Source organism: Coccinella septempunctata, chromosome 1 (genome assembly GCF_907165205.1).
Source record: "Coccinella septempunctata chromosome 1, icCocSept1.1, whole genome shotgun sequence".
In the NCBI taxonomy this organism is placed as follows: domain Eukaryota; kingdom Metazoa; phylum Arthropoda; class Insecta; order Coleoptera; family Coccinellidae; genus Coccinella; species Coccinella septempunctata.
In genome coordinates, this window is record NC_058189.1 from 31,016,193 (window position 1) to 31,037,280 (window position 21,088).

At 33.9% G+C, this 21,088-nt stretch overlaps 1 protein-coding gene across 1 annotated transcript; it reads right to left on the reverse strand.

Moving 5' to 3' along the window:
• Nucleotides 1-19,439: 19,439 nt before the first annotated feature.
• Nucleotides 19,440-19,982, reverse strand: LOC123322760. The gene has a single exon (XM_044910777.1). It carries the CDS (start codon nucleotides 19,980-19,982, stop codon nucleotides 19,440-19,442), a length of 543 nt encoding a protein of 180 aa, XP_044766712.1.
• Nucleotides 19,983-21,088: the final 1,106 nt, after the last annotated feature.

Here is a 21,088-nt window from a genome sequence, read left to right on the forward strand (position 1 = left end):
TGTATTTTCAAACAAAAGATTTTTTCATCAACTAAATAGGAAATTTCAACAAAATCTCACAATTTCTCGAATATATCGGAAAACGTCCGTACTCCGCGAATTCTAAATAAAAACTGACCAGGCGGTTAACACAACGCGATCGAATCAATAATGCATTATGTAATCCGATGACGAATCAACGGATGACGATTATAACGTTGATTTGTAGAGATTTCGGATTTGGATTTTTTTAAAGAGACTGTTTTTTCAAACAATACATTTTTTCATTGACAAAATCCGAAATTTCAACAAAATCCTACAATTTCATGATTATATCGAAAAACGTCCGTACTCCGCGAATTCTGAATAAAAACTGACCAGGCGGTTAACACAAGGTGATCGAATGAATAATGCATTATGTAATTCGATGACGAATCAACGCATGATGATTATAAGGTTGATTTGTAGAGATTTCGGATTTGGATATTTCAAAGAATGCTGTATATTCAAGCAATAGATTTTTTCATTAACTAAATCCGAAATTTCAACAAAATCTTACAATTTCCCGAATATATCGGAAAACGTTCGAACTCCGCGACTTCTAAATCAAAACTGACCGGGCGATTAACACAACGTGATCGAATGAATAGTGCAATATGTAATTCGATGACGAATCAACGGATGACGATTATAAGATTTGTAGAGATTTCGGATTTGGATATTTTGAAGAAGACTGTATTTTCAAACGAATGATTTTTTAATCAACTAAATCCGAAATTTCAACAAAATCTTACAATTTCCCCAATTTATCGGAAAACGTCCGTACTCCGCGAATTCTAAATAAAAACTGACCAGGCGATCAACACAACGCGATCGAATCAATAATGCATTATGTAATTCGATGACGAATCAACGAATGACGATTATAACGCTGATTTGAAGAGATTTCGGATTTGGATATTTTGAAAAAGACTGTATTTTCAAACAAAAGATTTTTCATTAACTAAATCCGAAATTTCAACAAAATCTCACAATTTCTCGAATATATCGGAAAACGTCCGTACTCCGCGAATTCTAAATAAAAACTGACCAGGTGGTTAACACAACGCGATCGAATCAATAATGCATTATGTAATCCGATGACGAATCAACGGATGACGATTATAACGCTGATTTGAAGAGATTTCGGATTTGGATATTTTGAAAAAGACTGTATTTTCAAACAAAAGATTTTTTCATTAACTAAATCCGAAATTTCAACAAAATCTTACAATTTCTCGAATATATCGGAAAACGTCCGTACTCCGCGAATTCTAAATAAAAACTGACCAGGCGGTTAACACAAGGTGATCGAATGAATAATGCATTATGCAATTCGATGACGAATCGACGGATGACGATTATAACTCTGATTTGTGGAGATTTCGGATTTGGATATTTTAAAAAAGACTGTATTTCCAAACAGAAGATTTTTTCATTAACTAAATCCGAAATTTCAACAAAATTTTACAATTTCCCGAATGTATCGGAAAACGTTCGAACTCCGCGAATTCTAAATCAAAACTGACCGGGCGATTAACACAACGTGATCGAATGAATAGTGCAATATGTAATTCGATGACGAATCAACGGATGACGATTATAAGATTTGTAGAGATTTCGGATTTGGATATTTTGAAGAAGACTGTATTTTCAAACAATAGATTCTGCCATGAACTTGATCCGAAATTTCAACAATATCTCACAATTTCCCGAATATAACGGAGAAGTCCGTACTGCGCGAATTCTGAATCAAAACTGACCGGGCGATTTACACAACACGATCGAATGAATAATGCAATATGTAATTCGATGACGAATCAAAGGATGTTAATAATAACGTTGATTTGTAGTGATTTCGGATTTTTTTAAAGAGACTGTTGTTTCAAAGGATACATTTTTCCATTGACTAAATCCGAAATTTCAACAAAATCTTATAATACAATTTCATGAATATATCGGAAAACGTCCGTACTCTGCGAATTCTAAATCAAAACTGACCGGACGATTAAAACATCGTAATCAAATGAATAATGCATTATGTTATTCGATGACGAATCGACGGATGACGATTATAACGCTGATTTGTGGAGATTTCGGATTTGGATATTTCAAAAAAGACTGTATTTCCAAACAGAAGATTTTTTCATTAACTAAATCCGAAATTTCAACAAAATTTTACAATTTCCTGAATGTATCGGAAAACGTTCGAACTCCGCGAATTCTAAATCGAAACTGACCGGGCGATTAACACAACGTGATCGAATGAATAGTGCAATATGTAATTCGATGACGAATCAACGGATGACGATTATAAGATTTGTAGAGATTTCGGATTTGGATATTTCAAAAAGACTGTATTTCCAAACAGAAGATTTTTTCATTAACTAAATCCGAAATTTCAACAAAATCAGACAATTTCCCGAATATATCGGAGAACGTTCGTACTCCGCGAATTCTAAATCAAAACTGACCGGGCGATTAATATATCGTAATCAAATGAATAATGCATTATGTAATTCGATGACGAATCAACAGATGACGATTATAAGGTTGATTTGTAGAGATTTCGGATTTGGATTTTTTAAGAAGACTGTATTTTTAAACAATAGATTTTGCCATGAACTTGATCCGAAATTTCAACAATATCTCACAATTTCCCGAATATAACGGAGAAGTCCGTACTGCGCGAATTCTGAATCAAAACTGACTGGGCGATTTACACAACACGATCGAATGAATAATGCAATATGTAATTCGATGACGAATCAAAGGATGTTAATAATAACGTTGATTTGTAGTGATTTCGGATTTTTTTTTAAGAGACTGTTGTTTCAAAGGATACATTTTTCCATTGACTAAATCCGAAATTTCAACAAAATCCTATAATACAATTTCATGAATATATCGGAAAACGTCCGTACTCTGCGAATTCTAAATCAAAACTGACCGGACGATTAAAACATCGTAATCAAATGAATAATGCATCATGTTATTCGATCACGAATAAACGGATGACGATTATAACTTTGATTTGTAAAGATTTCTGATTTGGATATTTTAAAAAGACTGTATTTTCAAACAAAAGATTTTTTCATTAACTAAATCCGAAATTTCAACAAAATCTTACAATTTCCCGAATATATCGGAAAATGTCCGTACTCCGCGAATTCTAAATCAAAACTGAACAGGCGATTCACACACCGCGATCGAATGAATAATGGCATTATGTAATTCGGTTACGTATCAACGGATGACGATTATAACGTTGATTTGTAGAGATTTCGGAATTGGATATTTGAAAAAAGACTGTATTTTCAAACAATAAATTATGCCATAAACTTGATCCGAGATTTCTACAATATCTTACTATTTCCTGAATATAACGGAAAACGTCCGTACTCCGCGAATTCTGAATCAAAACTGACCAGGCGATTAACACAAGGTGATCGAATGAATAATGCATTATGTAATTCGATGACGAATCAACGGATGACAATAATAATGTTGATTTGTAGAGATTTCGGATTTGGATTTTTTCAAATAGACTGTTTTTTCAAACAATACATTTTTTCATTGACTAAATCCGAAATTTCAAAAAAATCCTACAATTTCCGAATATATCGGAAAACGTCCGTAATCCGCGAATTCTGAATCGAAACTGACCGGACGATTAATACATCGTAATCAAATGAATAATGCATTACGTAATTCGATGACGAATCAACGGATGTCGATTATAACTTTGATTTGTAGAAATTTCGGATTTGGATATTTCGAAAAAGACTGTATTTTCAAACAAAAGATTTTTTCATTAACTAAATCCGAAATTTCAACAAAATCTTACAACTTCCCGAATATATCGGAAAATGTCCGTACTCCGCGAATTCTAAATCAAAACTGAACAGGCGATTCACACACCGCGATCGAATGAATAATGCATTATGTAATTCGGTTACGAATCAACCGATGATGATTATAACGTTGATTTGTAGAGATTTCGGAATTGGATATTTAAAAAAAGACTGTATTTTCAAAAAATATATTATGCCATAAACTTGATCCGAAATTTCAACAATATCTTACAATTTCCTGAATATAACGGAAAACGTCCGTACTCCGCGAATTCTGAATCAAGACTGACCGGGCGATTTACACAACACGATCGAATGAATAATGCATTATGTAATTCGATGACGAATCAACGGATGACAATAATAATGTTGATTTGTAGAGATTTCGGAATTGGATTTTTTCAAAGCGACTGTTTTTTCAAACAATACATTTTTTCATTGACTAAATCCGAGATTTCAAAAGAATCCTACAATTTCCCGAATATATCGGAAAACGTCCGTACTCCGCGAATTCTGAATCAAAACTGACCGGGAGATTAATACATCGTAATCAAATGAATAATGCATTATGTAATTCGATGACGAATCAACGGATGACGATTATAACTTTGATTTGTAGAAATTTCGGATTTGGATATTTTAAAGAAGACTGTATTTTAAAACAATAGATTTTTTCATAAACTGAATCCGAAATTTCGACAAAATCCTACAATTTTCCGAATATATCGGAAAACGTCGGTACTCCGCGAATTCAAAATCAAAAATGACCAGGCGATTAACACATCGCGATCGAATCAATATTGCATTATGTAATTCGATGACGAATAAACGGATGACGATTTTAACGTTTATTTGTAGAGATTTCGGATTTGGATATTTCAAAGAATGCTGTATATTCAAACAATAGATTTTTTCATTACCTAAATCCAAAATTTCAACAAAATCTTACAATTTCCCGAATATATCGGAAAACGTCCGTACTCCGCGAATTCTAAATAAAAACTGACCAGGCGATTAACACAACGTGATCGAATGAATAATGCATTATGTATTTCGATTACGAATCAACGGATGATGATTATAAGGTTGTTTTGTAGAGATTTCGGATCTGGATTTTTCAAAGAAGACTATATTTTCAAACAATAGATTTTGCCATAAACTTGATCCGAAATTTTAACAAAATCTTACAATTTCCCGAATTTATCGGAAAACGTCCGTACTCCGCGAATTCTGAATCAAAACTGACCGGGCGATTAACACAACGTGATCGAATGAATAATGCATTATGTATTTCGATGACGAATCAACGGATGACGATTATAACGTTGATTTGTAGAGATTTCGGATTTGGATTTTTTTAAAGAGACTGTTTTTTCAAACAATACATTTTTTCATTGACAAAATCCGAAATTTCAACAAAATCCTACAATTTCATGATTATATCGAAAAACGTCCGTACTCCGCGAATTCTAAATCAAAACTGACCGGGCGATTGATACATCGTGATCAAATGAATAATGCATTATGTGATTCGATCACGAATAAACGGATGACGATTATAAGGTTGATTTGTAGAGATTTCGGATTTGGATTTTTAAAGAAGACTGTATTTTCAAACAATAGATTTTGCCATGAACTTGATCCGAAATTTCAACAATATCTCACTATTTCCCGAATATAACGGAGAAGTCCGTACTGCGCGAATTCTGAATCAAAACTGACCGGGCGATTTACACAACACGATCGAATGAATAATGCAATATGTAATTCGATGACGAATCAAAGGATGTTAATAATAACGTTGATTTGTAGTGATTTCGGATTTTTTTTAAGAGATTGTTGTTTCAAGGAATACATTTTTCCATTGACTTAATCCGAAATTTCAACAAAATCCTATAATACAATTTCATGAATATATCGGAAAACGTCCGTACTCTGCGAAATCTAAATCAAAACTGACCAGACGATTAAAACATCGTAATCAAATGAATAATGCATTATGTAATTCGATGACGAATCAACGGATGACGATTATAACTTTGATTTGTAGAAATTTCGGATTTGGATATTTTAAAGAAGACTGTATTTTGAAACAATAGATTTTTTCATAAACTAAATCCGAAATTTCGACAAAATCTTACAATTTTCCGAATATATCGGAAAACGTCGGTACTCCGCGAATTCAAAATCAAAACTGACCAGGCGATTAACACATCGCGATCGAATCAATATTGCATTATGTAATTCGATGACGAATAAACGGATGACGATTTTAACGTTTATCTGTAGAGATTTCGGATTTGGATATTTCAAAGAATGCTGTATATTCAAACAATAGATTTTTTCATTAACTAAATCCAAAATTTCAACAAAATCTTACAATTTGCCGAATATATCAGAAAACGTTCGTACTCCGCGAATTCTAAATAAAAACTGACCAGGCGATTAACACAACGTGATCGAATGAAAAATGCATTATGTATTTCGATTACGAATCAACGGATGATGATTATAAGGTTGTTTTGTAGAGATTTCGGATCTGGATTTTTCAAAGAAGACTATATTTTCAAACAATAGATTTTGCCATAAACTTGATCCGAAATTTTAACAAAATCTTACAATTTCCCGAATTTATCGGAAAACGTCCGTACTCCGCGAATTCTGAATCAAAACTGACCGGGCGATTAACACAACGTGATCGAATGAATAATGCATTATGTAATTCGGTTACGAATCAACCGATGATAATTATAACGTTGATTTGTAGAGATTTCGGAATTGGATATTTAAAAAAAGACTGTATTTTCAAAAAATATATTATGCCATAAACTTGATCCGAAATTTCAACAATATCTTACAATTTCCTGAATATAACGGAAAACGTCCGTACTCCGCGAATTCTGAATCAAGACTGACCGGGCGATTTACACAACACGATCGAATGAATAATGCATTATGTAATTCGATGACGAATCAACGGATGACAATAATAATGTTGATTTGTAGAGATTTCGGAATTGGATTTTTTCAAAGCGACTGTTTTTTCAAACAATACATTTTTTCATTGACTAAATCCGAGATTTCAAAAGAATCCTACAATTTCCCGAATATATCGGAAAACGTCCGTACTCCGCGAATTCTGAATCAAAACTGACCGGGAGATTAAAACATCGTAATCAAATGAATAATGCATTATGTAATTCGATGACGAATCAACGGATGACGATTATAACTTTGATTTGTAGAAATTTCGGATTTGGATATTTTAAAGAAGACTGTATTTTAAAACAATAGATTTTTTCATGAACTGAATCCGAAATTTCGACAAAATCCTACAATTTTCCGAATATATCGGAAAACGTCGGTACTCCGCGAATTCGAAATCAAAAATGACCAGGCGATTAACACATCGCGATCGAATCAATATTGCATTATGTAATTCGATGACGAATAAACAGATGACGATTTTAACGTTTATTTGTAGAGATTTCGGATTTGGATATTTCAAAGAATGCTGTATATTCAAACAATAGATTTTTTCATTACCTAAATCCAAAATTTCAACAAAATCTTACAATTTCCCGAATATATCGGAGAACGTCCGTACTCCGCGAATTCTAAATAAAAACTGACCAGGCGATTAACACAACGTGATCGAATGAATAATGCATTATGTATTTCGATTACGAATCAACGGATGATGATTATAAGGTTGTTTTGTAGAGATTTCGGATCTGGATTTTTCAAAGAAGACTATATTTTCAAACAATAGATTTTGCCATAAAATTGATCCGAATTTCAACAAAATCTTAAAATTTCCCGAATTTATCGGAAAACGTCCGTACTCCGCGAATTCTGAATCAAAACTGACCGGGCGATTAACACAACGTGATCGAATGAATAATGCATCATGTAATTCGATGACGAATCAACGGATGACTATTATAACGCTGATTTGTAGAGATTTCGGATTTGGATATTTTAAAAAAGACTGTATTTTCAAACAAAAGATTTTTTCATTTACTCAATCCGAAATTTCAACAAAATCTTACAATTTCCCGAATATATCGGAAAACGTTCGAACTCCGCGAATTCTAAATCAAAACTGACCAGGCGATTTACACAACGCGATCGAATGAATAGTGCATTATGTATTTCGGTGGCGAATCAACGGATGACGATTATAACGTTGATTTGTAGAGATTTCGGATTTGGATTTTTTTAAAGAGACTGTTTTTTCAAACAATACATTTTTTCATTGACAAAATCCGAAATTTCAACAAAATCCTACAATTTCATGATTATATCGAAAAACGTCCGTACTCCGCGAATTCTGAATAAAAACTGACCAGGCGGTTAACACAAGGTGATCGAATGAATAATGCATTATGTAATTCGATGACGAATCAACGCATGATGATTATAAGGTTGATTTGTAGAGATTTCGGATTTGGATATTTCAAAGAATGCTGTATATTCAAGCAATAGATTTTTTCATTAACTAAATCCGAAATTTCAACAAAATCTTACAATTTCCCGAATATATCGGAAAACGTTCGAACTCCGCGACTTCTAAATCAAAACTGACCGGGCGATTAACACAACGTGATCGAATGAATAGTGCAATATGTAATTCGATGACGAATCAACGGATGACGATTATAAGATTTGTAGAGATTTCGGATTTGGATATTTTGAAGAAGACTGTATTTTCAAACGAATGATTTTTTAATCAACTAAATCCGAAATTTCAACAAAATCTTACAATTTCCCCAATTTATCGGAAAACGTCCGTACTCCGCGAATTCTAAATAAAAACTGACCAGGCGATCAACACAACGCGATCGAATCAATAATGCATTATGTAATTCGATGACGAATCAACGAATGACGATTATAACGCTGATTTGAAGAGATTTCGGATTTGGATATTTTGAAAAAAAATTTGTATTTTCAAACAAAAGATTTTTTCATTAACTAAATCCGAAATTTCAACAAAATTTTACAATTTCCCGAATGTATCGGAAAACGTTCGAACTCCGCGAATTCTAAATCGAAACTGACCGGGCGATTAACACAACGTGATCGAATGAATAGTGCAATATGTAATTCGATGACGAATCAACGGATGACGATTATAAGATTTGTAGAGATTTCGGATTTGGATATTTCAAAAAGACTGTATTTCCAAACAGAAGATTTTTTCATTAACTAAATCCGAAATTTCAACAAAATCTGACAATTTCCCGAATATATCGGAGAACGTTCGTACTCCGCGAATTCTAAATCAAAACTGACCGGGCGATTAATACATCGTAATCAAATGAATAATGCATTATGTAATTCGATGACGAATCAACAGATGACGATTATAAGGTTGATTTGTAGAGATTTCGGATTTGGATTTTTTAAGAAGACTGTATTTTTAAACAATAGATTTTGCCATGAACTTGATCCGAAATTTCAACAATATCTCACAATTTCCCGAATATAACGGAGAAGTCCGTACTGCGCGAATTCTGAATCAAAACTGACCGGGCGATTTACACAACACGATCGAATGAATAATGCAATATGTAATTCGATGACGAATCAAAGGATGTTAATAATAACGTTGATTTGTAGTGATTTCGGATTTTTTTTTAAGAGACTGTTGTTTCAAAGGATACATTTTTCCATTGACTAAATCCGAAATTTCAACAAAATCCTATAATACAATTTCATGAATATATCGGAAAACGTCCGTACTCTGCGAATTCTAAATCAAAACTGACCGGACGATTAAAACATCGTAATCAAATGAATAATGCATTATGTTATTCGATCACGAATAAACGGATGACGATTATAACTTTGATTTGTAAAGATTTCTGATTTGGATATTTTAAAAAGACTGTATTTTCAAACAAAAGATTTTTTCATTAACTAAATCCGAAATTTCAACAAAATCTTACAATTTCCCGAATATATCGGAAAATGTCCGTACTCCGCGAATTCTAAATCAAAACTGAACAGGCGATTCACACACCGCGATCGAATGAATAATGGCATTATGTAATTCGGTTACGTATCAACGGATGACGATTATAACGTTGATTTGTAGAGATTTCGGAATTGGATATTTGAAAAAAGACTGTATTTTCAAACAATAAATTATGCCATAAACTTGATCCGAGATTTCTACAATATCTTACTATTTCCTGAATATAACGGAAAACGTCCGTACTCCGCGAATTCTGAATCAAAGCTGACCAGGCGATTAACACAAGGTGATCGAATGAATAATGCATTATGTAATTCGATGACGAATCAACGGATGACAATAATAATGTTGATTTGTAGAGATTTCGGATTTGGATTTTTTCAAATAGACTGTTTTTTCAAACAATACATTTTTTCATTGACTAAATCCGAAATTTCAAAAAAATCCTACAATTTCCGAATATATCGGAAAACGTCCGTAATCCGCGAATTCTGAATCGAAACTGACCGGACGATTAATACATCGTAATCAAATGAATAATGCATTACGTAATTCGATGACGAATCAATGGATGTCGATTATAACTTTGATTTGTAGAAATTTCGGATTTGGATATTTCGAAAAAGACTGTATTTTCAAACAAAAGATTTTTTCATTAACTAAATCCGAAATTTCAACAAAATCTTACAACTTCCCGAATATATCGGAAAATGTCCGTACTCCGCGAATTCTAAATCAAAACTGAACAGGCGATTCACACACCGCGATCGAATGAATAATGCATTATGTAATTCGGTTACGAATCAACCGATGATGATTATAACGTTGATTTGTAGAGATTTCGGAATTGGATATTTAAAAAAAGACTGTATTTTCAAAAAATATATTATGCCATAAACTTGATCCGAAATTTCAACAATATCTTACAATTTCCTGAATATAACGGAAAACGTCCGTACTCCGCGAATTCTGAATCAAGACTGACCGGGCGATTTACACAACACGATCGAATGAATAATGCATTATGTAATTCGATGACGAATCAACGGATGACAATAATAATGTTGATTTGTAGAGATTTCGGAATTGGATTTTTTCAAAGCGACTGTTTTTTCAAACAATACATTTTTTCATTGACTAAATCCGAGATTTCAAAAGAATCCTACAATTTCCCGAATATATCGGAAAACGTCCGTACTCCGCGAATTCTGAATCAAAACTGACCGGGAGATTAATATATCGTAATCAAATGAATAATGCATTATGTAATTCGATGACGAATCAACGGATGACGATTATAACTTTGATTTGTAGAAATTTCGGATTTGGATATTTTAAAGAAGACTGTATTTTAAAACAATAGATTTTTTCATAAACTGAATCCGAAATTTCGACAAAATCCTACAATTTTCCGAATATATCGGAAAACGTCGGTACTCCGCGAATTCAAAATCAAAAATGACCAGGCGATTAACACATCGCGATCGAATCAATATTGCATTATGTAATTCGATGACGAATAAACGGATGACGATTTTAACGTTTATTTGTAGAGATTTCGGATTTGGATATTTCAAAGAATGCTGTATATTCAAACAATAGATTTTTTCATTACCTAAATCCAAAATTTCAACAAAATCTTACAATTTCCCGAATATATCGAAAACGTCCGTACTCCGCGAATTCTAAATAAAAACTGACCAGGCGATTAACACAACGTGATCGAATGAATAATGCATTATGTATTTCGATTACGAATCAACGGATGATGATTATAAGGTTGTTTTGTAGAGATTTCGGATCTGGATTTTTCAAAGAAGACTATATTTTCAAACAATAGATTTTGCCATAAACTTGATCCGAAATTTTAACAAAATCTTACAATTTCCCGAATTTATCGGAAAACGTCCGTACTCCGCGAATTCTGACTCAAAACTGACCGGGCGATTAACACAACGTGATCGAATGAATAATGCATTATGTATTTCGATGACGAATCAACGGATGACGATTTTAACGTTGATTTGTAGAGATTTCGGATTTGGATTTTTTTAAAGAGACTGTTTTTTCAAACAATACATTTTTTCATTGACAAAATCCGAAATTTCAACAAAATCCTACAATTTCATGATTATATCGAAAAACGTCCGTACTCCGCGAATTCTAAATCAAAACTGACCGGGCGATTGATACATCGTGATCAAATGAATAATGCATTATGTGATTCGATCACGAATAAACGGATGACGATTATAAGGTTGATTTGTAGAGATTTCGGATTTGGATTTTTAAAGAAGACTGTATTTTCAAACAATAGATTTTGCCATGAACTTGATAAGAAATTTCAACAATATCTCACTATTTCCCGAATATAACGGAGAAGTCCGTACTGCGCGAATTCTGAATCTAAACTGACCGGGCGATTTACACAACACGATCGAATGAATAATGCAATATGTAATTCGATGACGAATCAAAGGATGTTAATAATAACGTTGATTCGTAGTGATTTCGGATTTTTTTTAAGAGACTGTTGTTTCAAGGAATACATTTTTCCATTGACTTAATCCGAAATTTCAACAAAATCCTATAATACAATTTCATGAATATATCGGAAAACGTCCGTACTCTGCGAAATCTAAATCAAAACTGACCAGACGATTAAAACATCGTAATCAAATGAATAATGCATTATGTAATTCGATGACTAATCAACGGATGACGATTATAACTTTGATTTGTAGAAATTTCGGATTTGGATATTTTAAAGAAGACTGTATTTTGAAACAATAGATTTTTTCATAAACTAAATCCGAAATTTCGACAAAATCTTACAATTTTCCGAATATATCGGAAAACGTCGGTACTCCGCGAATTCAAAATCCAAACTGACCAGGCGATTAACACATCGCGATCGAATCAATATTGCATTATGTAATTCGATGACGAATAAACGGATGACGATTTTAACGTTTATCTGTAGAGATTTCGGATTTGGATATTTCAAAGAATGCTGTATATTCAAACAATAGATTTTTTCATTACCTAAATCCAAAATTTCAACAAAATCTTACAATTTGCCGAATATATCAGAAAACGTGCGTACTCCGCGAATTCTAAATAAAAACTGACCAGGCGATTAACACAACGCGATCGAATGAATAGTGCATTATGTAATTCGGTGACGAATCAACGGATGACGATTATAACGTTGATTTGTAGAGATTTCGGATCTGGATTTTTCAAAGAAGACTATATTTTCAAACAATAGATTTTGCCATAAACTTGATCCGAAATTTTAACAAAATCTTACAATTTCCCGAATTTATCGGAAAACGTCCGTACTCCGCGAATTCTGAATCAAAACTGACCGGGCGATTAACACAACGTGATCGAATGAATAATGCATTATGTAATTCGGTTACGAATCAACCGATGATGATTATAACGTTGATTTGTAGAGATTTCGGAATTGGATATTTAAAAAAAGACTGTATTTTCAAAAAATATATTATGCCATAAACTTGATCCGAAATTTCAACAATATCTTACAATTTCCTGAATATAACGGAAAACGTCCGTACTCCGCGAATTCTGAATCAAGACTGACCGGGCGATTTACACAACACGATCGAATGAATAATGCATTATGTAATTCGATGACGAATCAACGGATGACAATAATAATGTTGATTTGTAGAGATTTCGGAATTGGATTTTTTCAAAGCGACTGTTTTTTCAAACAATACATTTTTTCATTGACTAAATCCGAGATTTCAAAAGAATCCTACAATTTCCCGAATATATCGGAAAACGTCCGTACTCCGCGAATTCTGAATCAAAACTGACCGGGAGATTAAAACATCGTAATCAAATGAATAATGCATTATGTAATTCGATGACGAATCAACGGATGACGATTATAACTTTGATTTGTAGAAATTTCGGATTTGGATATTTTAAAGAAGACTGTATTTTAAAACAATAGATTTTTTCATAAACTGAATCCGAAATTTCGACAAAATCCTACAATTTTCCGAATATATCGGAAAACGTCGGTACTCCGCGAATTCGAAATCAAAAATGACCAGGCGATTAACACATCGCGATCGAATCAATATTGCATTATGTAATTCGATGACGAATAAACGGATGACGATTTTAACGTTTATTTGTAGAGATTTCGGATTTGGATATTTCAAAGAATGCTGTATATTCAAACAATAGATTTTTTCATTACCTAAATCCAAAATTTCAACAAAATCTTACAATTTCCCGAATATATCGGAGAACGTCCGTACTCCGCGAATTCTAAATAAAAACTGACCAGGCGATTAACACAACGTGATCGAATGAATAATGCATTATGTATTTCGATTACGAATCAACGGATGATGATTATAAGGTTGTTTTGTAGAGATTTCGGATCTGGATTTTTCAAAGAAGACTATATTTTCAAACAATAGATTTTGCCATAAAATTGATCCGAATTTCAACAAAATCTTAAAATTTCCCGAATTTATCGGAAAACGTCCGTACTCCGCGAATTCTGAATCAAAACTGACCGGGCGATTAACACAACGTGATCGAATGAATAATGCATCATGTAATTCGATGACGAATCAACGGATGACTATTATAACGCTGATTTGTAGAGATTTCGGATTTGGATATTTTAAAAAAGACTGTATTTTCAAACAAAAGATTTTTTCATTTACTCAATCCGAAATTTCAACAAAATCTTACAATTTCCCGAATATATCGGAAAACGTTCGAACTCCGCGAATTCTAAATCAAAATTGACCAGGCGATTTACACAACGCGATCGAATGAATAGTGCATTATGTATTTCGGTGACGAATCAACGGATGACGATTATAACGTTGATTTGTAGAGATTTCGGATTTGGATTTTTTTAAACAGACTGTTTTTTCAAACAATACATTTTTTCATTGACAAAATCCGAAATTTCAACAAAATCCTACAATTTCATGATTATATCGAAAAACGTCCGTACTCCGCGAATTCTAAATCAAAACTGACCGGGCGATTGATACATCGTGATCAAATGAATAATGCATTATGTGATTCGATCACGAATAAACGGATGACGATTATAAGGTTGATTTGTAGAGATTTCGGATTTGGATTTTTAAAGAAGACTGTATTTTCAAACAATAGATTTTGTCATGAACTTGATCCGAAATTTCAACAATATCTCACAATTTCCCGAATATAACGGAGAAGTCCGTACTGCGCGAATTCTGAATCAAAACTGACCGGGCGATTTACACAACACGATCGAATGAATAATGCAATATGTAATTCGATGACGAATCAAGGGATGTTAATAATAACGTTGATTTGTAGTGATTTCGGATTTTTTTTAAGAGACTGTTGTTTCAAAGAATACATTTTTCCATTGACTTAATCCGAAATTTTAACAAAATCCTATAATACAATTTCATGAATATATCGGAAAACGTCCGTACTCTGCGAAATCTAAATCAAAACTGACCAGACGATTAAAACATCGTAATCAAATGAATAATGCATTATGTAATTCGATGACGAATCAACGGATGACGATTATAACTTTGATTTGTAGAAATTTCGGATTTGGATATTTTAAAGAAGACTGTATTTTGAAACAATAGATTTTTTCATAAACTAAATCCGAAATTTCGACAAAATCTTACAATTTTCCGAATATATCGGAAAACGTCGGTACTCCGCGAATTCAAAATCAAAACTGACCAGGCGATTAACACATCGCGATCGAATCGATATTGCATTATGTAATTCGATGACGAATAAACGGATGACGATTTTAACGTTTATCTGTAGAGATTTCGGATTTGGATATTTCAAAGAATGCTGTATATTCAAACAATAGATTTTTTCATTAACTAAATCCAAAATTTCAACAAAATCTTACAATTTGCCGAATATATCAGAAAACGTCCGTACTCCGCGAATTCTAAATAAAACTGACCAGGCGATTAACACAACGTGATCGAATGAAAAATGCATTATGTATTTCGATTACGAATCAACGGATGATGATTATAAGGTTGTTTTGTAGAGATTTCGGATCTGGATTTTTCAAAGAAGACTATATTTTCAAACAATAGATTTTGCCATAAACTTTATCCGAAATTTTAACAAAATCTTACAATTTCCCGAATTTATCGGAAAACGTCCGTACTCCGCGAATTCTGAATCAAAACTGACCGGGCGATTAACACAACGTGATCGAATGAATAATGCATTATGTATTTCGATGACGAATCAACGGATGACGATTATAACGCTGATTTGTAGAGATTTCGGATTTGGATATTTTAAAAAGTACTGTATTTTCAAACAAAAGATTTTTTCATTTACTTAATCCGAAATTTCAACAAAATCTTACAATTTCCCGAATATATCGGAAAACGTTCGAACTCCGCGAATTCTAAATCAAAACTGACCAGGCGATTTACACAACGCGATCGAATGAATAGTGCATTATGTATTTCGGTGACGAATCAACGGATGACGATTATAACGTTGATTTGTAGAGATTTCGGATTTGGATTTTTTTAAAGAGACTGTTTTTTCAAACAATACATTTTTTCATTGACAAAATCCGAAATTTCAACAAAATCCTACAATTTCATGATTATATCGAAAAACGTCCGTACTCCGCGAATTCTAAATCAAAACTGACCGGGCGATTGATACATCATGATCAAATGAATAATGCGTTATGTGATTCGATCACGAATAAACGGATGACGATTATAACTTTGATTTGTGGAGATTTCGGATTTGAATATTTCAAGAAAGACTGTATTTTCAAACGAAAGATTTTTTCATTAACTTAATCCGAAATTTCAACAAAATCTTACAATTTCCCGAATATATCGGAGAACGTTCGTACTCCGCGAATTCTAAATCAAAACCGACCAGGCGATTAACACAACGTGATCGAATAAATAATGCATTATGTAGTTCGATGACGAATCAACAGATGACGATCATAAGGTTGATTTGTAGAGATTTCGGATTTGGATATTTCCACTCAACATACACAAACACTACATCCCTTCCTTTTCATTAAATTTATTTATCCAACTCATTAACAATTTCAATACTAATAATAATAATAAATGATATAACAATCAACAATATTTAGAAGCTTTAAATTTCCTCCCTAATAATTATATTCATTCATTGAGGATCACAGTTTTTGACTTCATCCGTTGTGGCCTCCGCATTTACTGTTTTCCATTGACCCTCCACTCTCTCAAGGTGTACTACGTTTCTTCTTAATTCCTGACCGGTTTCATCATTCCTGATAGTTATGTCTCCACTTGACGTTTTCTGCACCGTATGTGGTGTGGGAATGAATGTCGGATCGAGTTTGTTCAATCTGTTCTTTTCTTTCACGTATACCTTGTCGCCTTCCACCATGTCAGGTTTTTCTGCACATCTCTTCTTATCCCCATATTCTTTCCCCTGTTCCTTTAATAATCTATTTCTATCTCTCACTTCATGATCATTCTCCGGATCATGTATATCTCCTAACATGGGGATTTTATCCCTATTCTTTCGTTTGAAAAAGAGTTCTGACGGTGACTTTCCCGTTACAGAGTGAGGAGTAGAATTATACATCATTAGATATTCATATAGTGTGTCTTTGATATTTTTCTTCTCTATTGAACTTATCTTGAGGCGCTTAACAATGTCCCTATTGTGGCGTTCGACTTCTCCGTTCATCTGTGGCCAGTACGGTACAGTATTGAAGAGCTTAATATTGCATTCCTGACAAAATGATTTAATCTCTTCACTCACAAACTGCCGGCCATTATCAGCAGTCATTGATTGCGGATAGCCAAGGCGACTAAACAATTCTTTCAAAATAATGATTATTTGTGCGCTTGTTATAGTTCTTATAATCTTTACTTTTTTGTATCGACTGTAATAATCGACTATTACTAGAAGGTAAATCCCGTTCGGTAATGGCCCCAGAAGATCCATAGCGACATCCACCCATGGCTCAGACGGAAGCTCACGACGCTTCATTGGAGCAGGATGATAGGGTAGGCCAACCAAGGTACATCCCTTGCAAGCCTTAACTATAGTTTCAACATCTTTATCTATTCTATTCAGACTTTAGACCGCAGTCTTCTTTTCATTCCCACGATTCCTGGGTGGCCTTCGTGAGCCGCATCTAGTACTTGCTTCCTCAGATTTCGTGGAATGACAATCTTATTACCTCTCAGTAAGATATTCTCATGAAAACATAATTCATTGGAAAATATTTTATAATTTTTGATGGATTCATCCCAGTGGTCTCTGTGAAGGCCTTCTTTCACCTTCATGATTTCAGTATCTGCCTCTGATTCTTTTACTATCTGTTGCATCGAGGTTGCGTGAGGTCTTGCGTGCTCAACTATTTGATACACATGGTCCTTAGTTGATGATTTATCTGGTTGATCGGAATAATCACATAAACGTGACAAGGAATCTGCTATGTTCGTCTTTCCTGGTTTGTACTTTATTTTGTAACGGTATGATTGAATCCTTAAAACCCATCTTTCGATACGTGCACATGGTTTTTACCTGGGACTAAATATAAATTCCAGAGGCTTATGGTCTGTTATCAATTCGAACTCTTTTCTGAATAAAAAGGTATTGAAATGTTCGATTGCCCAAACTAGAGCAAGGGCCTCTTTCTCAGTTTGGCTATATTTTCTTTCGCAGTCATTCAGAGTCCTATTTCCGTACGTTATGATTCTTGGTCCTTTGTTGTCTGTTTGTACCAAGACCGCTCCTAATCCTACAGGGCTGGCGTCCGCTATCACTTGGGTTTTATCGTTCACGTCATAATATATTATCCTAAGGTCTCAATCTTTGATAGTGCGTTTTTCAACTGCAGAAATGACTCATGCTGTCTTTGGTTCTAGTGGTCTTTGATACTAGCGTTTTTTCCTAATTTTTTCCTTAGGATCTCTTTAAGCGGCTCCGTGTTGGGTATCCATTTATTTATATAATTTATCAATCCAGGGAAACTTTGTAATTCTCCAATAGAATTAGGTTGCCTGAACTCTTCAATGCTCTTAATATATTTAGATAATGGCCTGACTCCCTCTGGTGTTAATTCATGCCCCAAAAAGCTGATTTTCTGCACCTTTAATATGCATTTTCCTTTGTTCAATAATACATTATTGTCATTCAATACTTTCAGAACGTTAGACAAATGTGCATCGTGCTCTTCTTCGCTATCGCCCCATACCAATATATCATCGATAAAATTGAGAGCTCCTTCGCATATTATCAACATTTTCTCTATGATTTTCTGGAAAAGTTCTGGAGCGGAGGTGATTCAAAACATCAGCCTTTTATATCTGTAAAGTCCCTTGGATGTAATAAATGTTGTCAAATGTCAGGAGTTTGGATCTAGTTCCACTTGGTGAAAAGCGTTACTGATGTCGAGTTTAGAAAAGAAGTGTGCTCTTTTGATCTTTGGGAGTAAATGGCCCATACATGGTAACGGGTGGTTTTCTCGTTGAATTGCTTCATTTGCACGCCTCATATCAACACACTCGTACGCCACCATTGTCTTTAAGAATAGGCACAATAGGCGAAACCCATTTCGATGGTCCATTTATTTCTTCTATTATATCCATTTCTAACAACTCCTCAATTTTCTCATGGATCTTTTCTTCTAGTGGAATAGGTATTCTTCGATAAGGTTGGATGACTGGTTTCACTGACGGATCTGTTGGTATCTCAACGAGAATATTCTTAAACTTCGGAAACGGGGTTTTTAGCTCCTTAACCGAATCGACTTCCATGTCGCCCAGTTTCAAAACCCTTAATTGTAACGCGGTATCCTTACCCAGAAGATTTCTGGATCCATCGCTTATAACATAAACAGTACTGTGGGTGATCTTTCCGTTCACTTTAATCGATGTTTCAAAGGATCCCTTCACCTTTAATGGCGTCGTGCTGCCGTAGGCCAAGAATATTTTCTTTGGTTCTTTAATCTGGTTGGAGCAGTTAACATTGTTTTCTTTTAAATACTCCCATGTTTCGTCCGAGATCAAATTCGATTTGCAGCCCGAGTCTATTAGCATTTTTAAACACACGCCTCCAATTTCGCATTTAATAGTAGCATCATCATTTGAATTGAATATATATTGCACTTCTTCTTCGTCTTTTCGATGCTTTTTGTAATCATTTTTCTGGTCTTCTTGTTTTCCAATTTTTCTCTTTCGATCATAGGGTTTAGTTCTGCAACATTTTTGTCAACGCCGGACACGTTAAACCTTTATTGACGTGTGCGAAAGTTCCACATCTGCTACACTTAGTCATCCGTTCCTCACTTGAGTTTTGTTTCAATTCATTTCCTGCATATGTATATATATTCGTATTCCACATTTTAATCGCATTGATTTCGCTGGATTGTACTTTACCATTCTTTTCATAACTCTCTAGTTGATGATTGACTATCTCCAAAGTGTTTGCAATAGTTATCGCTTTATCCAGTGTTACTTCATCTCCCATAGTAAGAATTTTGTTCTCAGTTCGGATGATGAGCATTTTCTTATGATTTGATCGATTATATATTCTTCAGGATCGTGAAACTAGCTTGCTCCCTGAGTTTAATCACAAATTTTTCAAAACTTTGACCTTCCTCTTGTTTAATTTGGCTGAAAATGTGCCTTTCGTAAGTCTTATTTTGTTTTGGAAGAAAATATCCGTCCAATTTCCTAATAGCCAACTCGAACACATCAGTATCATCTCCAGGTTCTCCACTCGCGCCAGGCAGATTGTAGAAAATATCTTGTAGCGCGGTACCACCCAGTACCAATAACATTGCCCTCTTTTTAGATGCATTCGTGATATCGGCAGCTTCAAAATAAATTAGCAGAGATCTTTTCCAGCTTTCCAATCTTACAGCGACTGACGAATTGTCCCCTTCAAGATTAAGTTTTTCTGGCGGAGGTAGGTTGTAGGCCATAATGAATTGAAGTTGAGTTACCTGAAAGGACATCCAATTGAATGGATTGCATCATCCCCTTAATAGGATAACAGTCGAATCATATCCTCATTACAATTTGATAAGACCACCGTTCATTAACTAGCAACATCTCCAATATAATGGAAATCAATATTGTTGATCTAATGAACAGTCAATGTAGTTAACGTCAATTTATTGACAACCACCTTCAATTTAATG